Below are 11,911 nucleotides of genomic sequence, written 5' to 3'. Positions count from 1 at the left end.
GACCCTTTTTTAAAGTAACTTATCAAATCGCCTAGTAGAAGTGACAAAACTAGTCAACAATAGCAACCTGTTTTACACAGAAAAATATATTAAAACATCCAATTACAGAAGCAAACATCCTAGATCTTTCCCACATAATCTGACAACACCATATAGTAAGATTTTGTTGTCGTTACTTTTCCTACAGATATATTTTGAATCAATGTTCCTTGGCCATATCCCGGCGAATGTTAAGATCCATAAAAACGTGGGCCATATTTATGGGTTCAAAGGCTGTATACGAGATCTTCAAGTAAACAACAAAGAATTCTTCATCATTGATGAAGCACGACGTGGAAAGAACATTGAGAACTGCCAGGTCCCTTGGTGTGCTCGTCGTCTATGCCAAAACAATGGCACCTGCATCAGGTCAGTGTCACCCTCCTGAGCTCCAACCTGTATTACATGACTCCAAATTCTTAAAACGACAAAAGCCAGCAGCATTGTCATCTGAGTGATAGAAAAGAAAGGTCCAGAACTCCTAAGTTTGTGTATGCATCACTTAGGCAATGTATATATGTGGTGAATACTTGTTTCCTCAAAGAAATTTGCATATTTTGGCTCCAGTGACAAGAGATTCCCAGAGTCTGAAAATAACTAGGTAATTGGACCTGATTATAGAAATTTCAAAGGAATTCAATTTTTTATTTAGGTGTCCCTGCTTTTTGTAAGTGTGAATGAGAGGTTATCATTTATTAATAATGGTTTGAATGTATTTATTAATTTTAATTTTGTTCATTTTTATTCATCTTCCAAAGAAAGATCTGCTTAGATTTCTAAGATTAGAGATGGAGAAAAAATTACCTATATGAGTTCTTTCTTTTTATTTGCAATCCTATATCCTTTTTTCTTCTTGAAGCAGATTTATCATGCTTATAAGCTTAAGAAGATCTTAATTAAAATTACTTTCTGCTCCACTAAAATGTCTTGAAGGAATCAACCCTGAGGGAGTCTCATTTGGACAGTGTGGAACATATTCCCAAATTTCTTCAATCCTCTGAGAATTCTTTATTTCAGAGCTACAAAAAATGACAAGATGGAAGATGAGACATGTACAAATTGTAATCATTCAAGTCAAGGAAAAATTGACCTAATCTCACAGGAAATATCTTAATTAATTCACCTCAGTATTTCCAAGGGGCAAGCTATCAACTAGTCAAGGGTGAATTTTTCAACAAAAATATACCTGTTAGTCTCCATCCTGTACCTTATTCTGACCTTCCATATTTATTTCTAAATCTCTTACATCTCAATCACAATTCCAGAGAAATCTACCTGAATGTCAACTGATTTGGGCATGCACCATTTAAGGACTTTCAAATCTGTATGTGCCTTTATTGCCAGCCAAATGGAATTTTGCCAGCTATGTATCCAACAAGTAAAACATTTCTTCACATCCTGTGAACAAAATGATTTTTATCTTGATTGCCAGTGCTCAATTCCTGGACTTGCTGGTCCCTGCAAATGACTGACTTTCCAGCTACCCTGCAGTATACCCCAATACCACAATACACTGGCCAGTTATAAAACAACAATTTAAAAATATATATTTCTCAGAAAGATTACAAGAAGAGCTTCTAGGGGGTCAAAAATTTAATACAAGGGCACAAATATCTATGGGGCCACAGTGAAGATCATGAGAATAAGAATGCTGTCTTTTAATTCTTCCCTGTTCTGTCTAAAACACCAATATCCAACCACACATCGAGCACTCCAGCAGTCTGTGCAGTAACCCAAAAGGAGGACCAGAATATGTACTAAATGAGGATATTGACTCCCATTGAGGCCATAAACAGCTTCAGTCCATCAAGAAGAACACAGATCAAAGAAGTAGGACACAAAGAGCCATCACCATGGCCAACACTTTCCCCTCAACATGCATACTCACACTTGGAATACACTGAGCAGTGTAAAGTTTTCCAACAAGGAAACCTAGAGAAATTCTGTGCTACCAAGGTAGTTAGCCCCATTCTGATTTTGACAAAATTGATCTGAACTGATTTAATGCTTTCGGTAACTCACTTCTCATTTATGTTATTGGCCAAATCCAAAGGATTTCTTCCTCTCTGTGCTGCTACATTATAAAGTGATTTTCTCCAAGATCTTCCAAACTGTCTTCCAACCCTTCTTACCCTTTTAGGTCTGTCCTTTCTCTCAGTTGGTGCCATCTGACTTGATGTCACTGTTGAGCATAGCTGGGCAAAATTCTAACCTCCCCTCTCCTTTCCTCCTATTTGTTCAGAAGAATAAATTGGATGCAAGACAGCTTTCAAAATAGCAGATCAAGTTAAATAAGATATATTAACATTTAGCCTTTCTGGATTCAAGCGGAATAGACAAGATGACCTGATAGAGTTCTTTTTGGGCCTCCAAGTTTTATTATTTTATTTTCAAAGTGATAGACTATGTTCAGAATAAAAGAGTCAGTATTACAAAGACAAGAAGAAAGCCCTTTTACTTTTTTGCTTACCTGTCTCAAAATACAGAGATACTGATGTTTTAATACTATAGCATGTGTGCATAAATTTTTTTACTTGAAAATGCAAATAATAGTTTCTCATCACAGTTTAATTGTTCTAATTCAGTGACTCTAATCCAAAGTTTGGAGATGCCTCCTAATGGGGAATAGAAGAAACTTAAGAAAGGGAGAAATTTTTCCATCTACACACACATGCTTGAGCATTCTAATCCATGTTTCCTGGGAAGGCACACCTATTTTCCCCAATGAATAAATAATAATAATAAAGAATAATAGTGTTGTAGCAAGAGAGAACCCCTAAAGAAGTATGCTCTAAACAAGAGTAGGGTAGTGAATGAATAGAGATTCAGTACCACAGAGTTAGGCCTTAGGGTACACAAAATAAAATATAGTTACAATGGATATTTGTAAACAAAATTATCACTAATTTTAGTAGCTTGGTTAATATAATTCACTGTTGTAAAGTGCTGTATTGTCTATGAATGTAATCTGCTTACAAGAAGATAAATTTCATGTTGAAAAGAATTAAGGAAAGAAACATTTTAGCAGCTTTACTGAGCAAATGTCATTCTGCTTTTGAGTACCATCACATGTTTCTGGACAGTGTCCAATCTTTTTTCATTTTATTATAAATCTGTGCTAGAATTTTCAAACCCCTGTGGTGGTTCATTTCAGAGAAGTCCAAATTGCATGTAGTGAAATTCAGTTTAGAAAAGTGATACAGAAGGGTTATTCTGAGTATCCAAATCTCTATGGACTTTGAACAAGCTGTTTCCAAAGGGCATAGGAAGGTTAGCAAATTAAACAGATAATATTTAAATCACTTTCTCCTTTCTGCACCAGATGTTTTAAAATAGGTTAAACAATAATTAAAAAGGAGCATCAGGTTTGGGAATATACCCTATACAACTACCACACTAAAAACTTATGTCACTGACATTACAATAAATAATTATTGAGACACTAATTTTAGACCTAGCCTTAATTTTACCAGGAGCTAAGCATGTATAAAGGTGTTTTATTATGCATTGAAAGTGAATAATTCCCACATCTGAATGAATTGCTCTCTATGCCTCTGTTGTCATAGCTTTTATTCATCACTAACCAGTGCTATCCTCTGTGTGCTAAGGCAGGGGCTGGCAAACTTTTTCTGTAAAAGGCCAGATAGCAAATATTTTAGACTTTGCCTCACAATTATTCATCTCTCCCATTGTAGCAGGAAAGCAGCCATTGACAAAATGTAAATGAATGGACATGGCTGTGTTCCGATAAAACTTTATTTACAAAATAGGTGGCCAGCAAGATTTGGCCCAAGGGACATCATTTGGAGAACACTGCACTAGAGTAACAGATAGATAAATTAGGAAGTCTAACTGAAATTAATAATTTTTCCATATTAAGCAATTTCAAAAAAGGGGATATATTTCTTAACATTAGGAAACTATCATTATTATCAAAGTCCCATGTGAATAATAGTGAAAGTTGATTCTTTCAGACTTTTCTTTCGATCCATTTTTCCCTATTATCTCATTTCGTAGACATATTTTTTTAACATTGTCTGGTAGAAAGAAGCCAGTTTTCACGATTTCTGGGGTATTTAGTTTCCAAGTCATTTAGCACTTCAAAATGAGGTAGGAATCATAAATTGAATTCGAAATTGCAATAGTAACAACTGTTACATAGTATTACAAATCAGGCTATTGTGTCTTAGCTTTTCCATTTGTTCTGTAATGAGTTGCAACCCCCCCACAAAATTTTTGCTTGTCTTCATTGCTATTTCACAGTGTCATGTAGCTAGGCATCGCCTGCTGAGATCTTTTAGTTATTATTCTGTGTCTGGGCCAGATTAACCCTAATCTAGTTCAGCAGTCAACCCTACGCTTCTACATACCAAGGTGAAAAAGAGCCTATTTCAGAACAATTTCTTGCCACACATCTATGCTAATAACATCTTCAAATATTTAGCCCTTCTTTTTGTTGCTATTTTCTGGCTGTAGTCTACATCCTCGAAATTGTACACAGGATTTCAATGTGCAATTATAAATTAGAAGACTAATTTATGTTTGGTTAAATTATTCTCAGCTGTAAAAGTTTACCAATGAACCTCCATACATCTCAATTGTAGGCAACACCTGCTGCTAGAGAAACGGGGTGGGGCAGGGCCGCGGTGGGCAGGGGGCAGAAAAAATATCCAACTAGGTTTTAGGTAAAAACTTGGAAGCAAAAGTGGTTTCATAGTTTCCCTATCATCTATCACATTGTGTTAATTAATTGAGCATTTAATGCATTTTTCTGAAGGATAAAAGGAGAAACACAGGCATGTTTCAGCTCCTTATTACTTAGACAAAATGTAATGCATCACAACAAAATATTTTGGTAGTTTTTTCTGATTTTTTCTAGAATATCCATATTTAGAAATTATTTTGATCTGTCTGTTTGATTAAAATAATGTGTGTCTTTCAGACCATCCATCCATCCCTTCTTTTATACTGTGAGTATTACAAAGCCTTTTTTGTGGTAAGCTGTGTGATAAGTGTGGAATTCACAAAAATAAGACATGGAAACTTTTTCTACATACTCTTTTGCTTTTAATAATCTCAGATTTGTAAAACATTAAGGCATGCAGAACAAAATGTGTTTTTCTATTTTTACATGTAAAGTGCAGTCTCAGATTAAAACAGCCTAGGTTTCACAATTCCTGTTGTTTATCTTTTTTTATCTCATTTCTTTCCCCCATTCTACAAGCGCCAGGTATTGTGAAAATGGATTGATGTAAGGTCATTTATTCTTGCTTGAAGAGTGTGACTGAAGCTGCAGGGTTTTTAGTTGCTTATAGAAGTGGATCACATATTTGGAAAGTATAACTCTTACCAGTGTGAGTGTCAGAGAGCTCTTGGTAAAGTACAAATGCAGTTTAAATTGATTTTCTAACCACTTTTATTACTACCCACTTTTATTACTACCATCCTTGAGTGCAGCAAGAAGGATTGGGGATTTGTTTTTACAGGACAGCAAGCACTTAGGTCCTCTGCAAATCAGAGTTTCATTAAAGTCATGATTACAAATATAATTATATTTCAATGAGAACAAATAAGATTAAATATGGAAGAAATTATGTCATTTACACCAAATTTGAAAATTCTCGAAGAGTTAAAAGTCCCAAGGTTTGACCAATGGAAATGGCCACTATCAAATTCCACATATATTTTTTACATCATATTTATGCAGCAAGGTCAAGCAAGTAAGGAGAAAAAAATCTCATCTTCAATTTTCTCTACCCTTAGGTAATAATACATGGAGAACTCATTTACCCTGATTGATCTTCCTGGGCATAAGAGACCTCTCTGACTTAAATCCCATCTGAAAACTATCTTTTCTCTCTTTTTCTTACAGAATGCTAATAATTTCTCTCTCTCTCTTTCTCTCTCTCTCTCTCTCTCAATTTCTCTCTCTCTCCTTCAAAGAATAAGCAAGCTAAATATGACCTGCTAATATGTTTTCCTTGACTGTTTTGCTTCCCTTCAAAAACTATTAATGGTTTTTTTAGTAGGAGAAGATGTGTTAAAGCCTGTTTGTTTTATAACTGGAAGTTTTAAATGTTTTAAATCTATATGGCTTACCACTTACAGATTGCATTCATGCATCAAAAAAAAAAAAGATTTGGTAAATTATGTTAATCACTATGTTTTTACATATAATTAGACATGCCACTGTTAAAATTGTGTGGAAAGCTTGACAAACAAAATGAAAACAAAGTTCAAGCTGGAATAAAATGTGAGATATTCAGAATCCTTTGGCTCAGGTTTACAAAATGCTTAAAACAAAGAGTTTAAATAATTAATTTAGAAAAAAAATAAACCAATCCTTTTGGTTTAGCAGTAGACAAAGTTCCCAAGCCTTACATTTTGTTCCTGGCTCGTTTGCTGGTATACCATGTACCTTAGGAAAATTGCTTAACCTTTTATTCTAGGAAAATGAAGTAAAAATTGCTCCTACCTGCCTACCTAAACCTGAAGTGATTTGGAGCCAAAAGTTAAAACTTCCTAAAGACTTGAGAGTATGTAGACTCGGGGGAAAAACACTGGAAAATAAATTGGGGTATTGTTTATTGACATTAAAATGCAGTAGTGGCTTCAAGCATCTACTGTCCAGGTATCAACACTGCTTGCTGACTGCCATTGACCTAACAATTACCAAGTGCTATCTGTGCCTTGGATGATGACATAGTTGCATTGTTCTGATATGACTTTATCTTAAAATGATGTTAATACTTAAAATATCTTTAAAACATGGTTTTAAATTTGTTCCAAGAATGGGAAAATGGGGTATAAATGAATGAAGAGATTTGTTCAACTCAACACTGATAATGGAGACAAGATAAATTGTAGTTTTCTAGATTTTAACTCAATCTCTCTGTTCTAAGCTCTGCAATATAAATCACCCATTTGTTTCTTCAAAAATAAAAAAGGTTAGTTGTCTAAACTAAATGATTTGGTAACTATTTTCAGCAGTTCTCTGACTTGGGAATTACAGTAAACGCGTAGGCTATATATGAAAATTACAGCTTCATTGTTGTAGAAAAGTCTAACATGCAAGAGGTCTGTGTTTTGCCCTTATTCTTAAGTATGCCACTAACCATTTCTGGACCTCACTTTTATTGTTTGTGTTGTTAGGGGCAAAGGAAAAACTTCCCCTTCACCCTCAGAAAGTTCACAGAAAAATCAGCTCACAATAAAGCAGATTAGTAAGAGAAAAGCTGTACAAATTTTATTATTACTGTGCACACAGAGAGAATCACAGAGTGATTGCCCAATATCCCAATGAGACCCAAATACTCATATATCCCCATTTCAGAGGGGAGGGGGAAGATGGGAAATATAGGTAATTCTGTTGAGGGGCAATAAACCGTTACTAGGGAGGATAAATAGATACCTGGGAGAATGAATGGATGGGCGAAACAGATTGACTTGTAAATGATTCTCTTTTACAAGAGAGACAGGCATTATTTTGAAAATGGTTTGGGCCAGGTCTGGTTACATATTGAACTTCTTTCCTGCAATAGACATTGAGATAACAGGAAGGGGAAGGAAAGATGATTGTTCTTCTTGATGGGTTCCTTTGGTCTTTATGGATATAAAGGGAAAGCCCCCTCCAAGTCTGTCGACTCTAAGGGCCTTTCATTCAAAATACTCTTTAAACCAAGGAGTCATTTTGGGGGTGAAATATCCTGCATCCTTTCAGTATAAAAAGGAAATTAAACTAGACTAGAATTTCCAAAATTATTTTTCAAGGTATACTAATAAGCATTCGTCAAGAAAAAAAGGTGGGGGAGGAGAAATTTTTCTAAGACAAATTTATAAAATGTTACATGTACTATTCCTGCTTTTGGAGCTTCCCAATGTATTTCCACATGTTAAAGAAGTTGTATAGAAACAAACTGGTTTAACTTTTCTTAGAGAAAGTTTCTAAACTTATTTCATTCCCCCAAAACCATTTTTCCAGGAATACCTATTAACAGCATGAACACTCTTTCTCAGAAACAGTGTGAGGAAATGCTGCACCAGATCATGTAAACAAGGCCAAACAAGTAAAATTTTTTCTACGTTTAAAAGACTTCCATAGTAGAAGACTGTTCAATAATATTGCGAAAGTACTTTGAGTATAGTATGTTTTAATACCAAGAATCCATTCTTCATATCTGATTTAAGTTGCCATAGGCTTCAAGATATGTAATCTTCTCTTTCAGTCCTATATTAGCAGATCTCATGACAAATACAGTTGAAATGCAATAGAACTGGCGGAAAATCATGCCTAAGTGTTGGAGTTCAGTCTTGAGGTAGGAAATTATCTAGATGTTAGGCCTACATGGCAGGGTTATGCCTGACTATCCACCTGGCCACTTTCTTTCCCCTTTGCTCTCCCATAAATGCTCTGGGGCTTTTCTCTTTCCTTCCCCAGTCTACCTATCCATATAGAAACACAAATTAAAGCCTCAAAAATGTTTTAGCCTTAAATAGGAGCCACAAATATTTACATGCATGATTGTAGAATGACATTTTCTGCTCCCAAGGAGAGAAAGCTGGGCTGGGGAAAGGATGGTGGGGAGGAAAGGAATAAAAAGAACAGGACCTCATTGAAATGGAAGTGGGGAGGCTAAGGTCTCAGAACCAGGGCAGAGTAAAGGACACTCGGGGACTAGCTGGCCTTGAATGTGGACCATGCACCGTCACATCCAGAAGTCCTGGATGCTTGAAATTTCCACTGAACAGAGGATGAACCACTTGGACACCTTGTACAGGGGTGCAGACATGAATGGATGCTTGATCTTCAAATGGGGTCGACTGCATAGAACAACCAGGCACTTCCCCCCCATGATCCAGAGCAATGGTTCAAGTCTGATATCTACACCTCTAGGTAATGTGAGTACCTATTTTCCCTGGTATTCTTATCTCATCTGACTGAAGATCACCAAGACCCTTCTAATCTTAAATAAGAATCTAAGCATTCTTCCAATGCTATTGTTATAATCTAAGTATATCATCAAATTTAAGTATTGAGGCAATGCATGCTGATTTAAATATATCGAATTTTTTATTTGATACTCTATCATTTTGTGTGTTATATATCCACTTCAATGCCTGCAGAGGGCAACTGAGAGAATCTTTTAACATGATGGTCAGATGAAGGAAAATCTCAGAGAATGCTAGCATGGGGCAAATCATATGAACAGGTAAATCATCCTCTAGTTGGAATAGGCAAAGGAGATTACTTGGACACTCCCACAGTGCAGGGCTTTCTATTGTCCAATCTGTTTTACAACTTTGTAGCAGCAGAGGTTAACTTGTGGATTTTTGTCCAGTAGAGGTGAAAATAATTTCTTTCCAATGGGAAAGTACCCTAAATGTTACAGTTCATGATCCCATTGGACATATAACTGGTTTTATATCCAATCCAGCAATCTTAATATTGCTTTCCAAATGTTCTTTGAATTAGTCTTGACATCCTACTGATTCCCTCATTAATTACTGAGTTAAATAAAATCTTGACATACATTCATATTGTATTTTGAATGAGATTCATGATTTTACCATTATGAAATTACACTTTATCAGAATTGTTTTCCAGTTTCCTTCCCCTCGTCATTTTTACATGAAAGAAAGTGGATTAAAAGAAAGACAAAGCGCATGTCAAAGTGAGAAAACAGTCACATTGGAGAAGAAGAAAGACAATGTCAACTTTCTTGCCTCAGGACTGGGGAGAAAGGCATCACTTCTCCATTATCCCATAGATCTTCTGTCTTGGGGACCGTGGATGTGAGGCCAGTGCGGTTGCACATTGCATCTCACCCACAGGGGCCTGCACTAGGAGCTTAATGCTCTGCAGTCGCCATCTTAAGATTCTTAATACAATATGTTTGAATTTGGCTTTTGTAAGTGACAATGGGGCATATGTCAGGACCTTGTCACATTCAATCCTACTCTCACCACCTCCTGCTGTAGAAACCACAGGGGGATTCGGCCTAGGTGTAGTTGCTTGTCGTACAAAGGTTCCAATTATTGAGACAAAGAGGATTGCCAAGGAAGGAAGGAATTTTTAATATGACAGGCATCTTGTAAGGAGAATGGGAGAAGCTGCCTCAGATCTGTGTATCTCACTAACAGAGATCATGAGCTTTTAAAGAAGGGGCCACGGGCCTTGGGGAAGGCCATGGTGTAACTAACAAGGGGCTACGGTGCATTGGGGATGGGTTGTGAGGGTTGATGAATCTTGGCATCAGAAAGTCTGCCTGGGGGACTTCAGAATCTTGCCTCCTTTGTTTTGCAGAAAATCCACCATTTTGGAGAAACAACTCAAAAGGTCAAGTAGTTTAGGGAGAGGATTATATAGGGATCATTGAAATTCGTTCAGTGGGAGCCAGTACATTTCTTATGTGTCCAGGAAAAGTTCTCAGTCACCTACCTCCCCTCCCTCACCCTGTGACCATTGCCACCTCCACCCTAGCAGGGGTCTGGGTGTGAACACAGGAAGAGTCGGGGTTGGATATACATGCCCCATGTGCTAAACTCAGGGCAGGGTCCCAGATGCCTCTGAGGGTCACACTCACCCCATAAGTATCCCAGGCCTGAGAAAGTGTGGCATTACACAGCAAATAAAAAACATGATAACAGGTTGAGAGAAAGAGACTATAACAGAAAGTAAAAAGCTATTTTTCTGCTTTTTGAACTAGGGATTCCTCGTTTTCATCTTGAACTGGGCCCCACAATTTATGTGCTGGTGCTGTAGGGGATGAGGAGTGGGGATTCTCAGTGTCACACTGGTTAATGCCCAATCCTCATATACGTGGAGTGGCCACTGCAAATATACCAAGCCAATTTGTCATTGATCTTCAAATCTTTGTTAACTTCAAATCTTTGTTTTATTTTTACCTTAATTATATGTCCTCAGAGGACAAAATAAATCCTAATCATACTGCATGAGGTTATTTAAGGACCCTATAATATTAATAATTACAGAGGCTATTCAGAGTATTTATCATTCTAAATTGGTTAATCTACAGAAATCTATTAGGATATTCTCTTTGCCTAGAATTTATACACTGGAAAAGAAATAAACAAAAATTCCTCATGCTTTCCTTTAAACTCAAACACATTAAAGTCAGGTTAGAAATACCTTAAATTTGTTTTTCTAAGATTTTCACTGATGTTTTCATCTACATTGATTTTGTATTATGAAACTGTCCTTAGACAAAAAAACATCCATCTTCAGGTCAGTTTGGCAAGCACATAAAAAACAAACCTACTACGTTAGTCATTTTGCAAGGCATAAAACTAGTGTAAATAATAGATCACAAATGCTATACTCAAGAAGTTTAAGGGGGATACGGCTACCACGATACAATGTGTAAGTGCTGGAACATATTGATGTTCTATTGAAAATATAGAACATATTGATGTTCTATTGAAAATATATCAATGTGAAACCCCTCAGCATAAGCACAATATAAACAAACATTTAAGTGGAATATATCATATTGTATGCCTTCACAGCAAGCTCAAGTTTTATACATTATTATAATGTTAGGTAAATATTATACGTTACTTACATATAACAAAAGTACATTTAGTGTAATATAGACCTAGTATTCACATATTCCTACCAAATTCTTCTTTTGGATTTGCATTACTGACTAAAACATCTAAAACTGCTAAGTAAGGAAAAAAATCCAATGAAATTTCTGAACTGCCTAGCGTGGCTGACTAGAGACTTAATAGTGGTGAACATCATCCCTTTTGGGCCCGTCTTGGGGAGTTTTTTACTGAAAAGAAGACTGAAATTTATCAGGGGTCATCTGGCAAGAGAGGTTTTTATTAGAGTTTTAAGAAAGCTCTGAAA

The 11,911-nt window shown here is 36.2% G+C and overlaps 1 protein-coding gene across 1 annotated transcript in view; it reads left to right on the top strand.

Moving 5' to 3' along the window:
• The window catches only part of EYS (eyes shut homolog (Drosophila)), a 235,914-nt gene that overhangs the window by 18,141 nt on the left and 205,862 nt on the right, over positions 1-11,911 (top strand). The window contains exon 2 of the mRNA XM_012650277.1: positions 188-408. Coding sequence (XP_012505731.1) covers positions 188-408 — 221 coding nt within the window. The remainder of the gene's footprint in view (positions 1-187; positions 409-11,911) is intronic.

Source organism: Propithecus coquereli, unplaced genomic scaffold, assembly GCF_000956105.1.
Source record: "Propithecus coquereli isolate 6110/MARCELLA unplaced genomic scaffold, Pcoq_1.0 Scaffold317, whole genome shotgun sequence".
NCBI classification, from domain to species: domain Eukaryota; kingdom Metazoa; phylum Chordata; class Mammalia; order Primates; family Indriidae; genus Propithecus; species Propithecus coquereli.
This window is presented reverse-complemented; position numbering and strand designations above follow the sequence as displayed.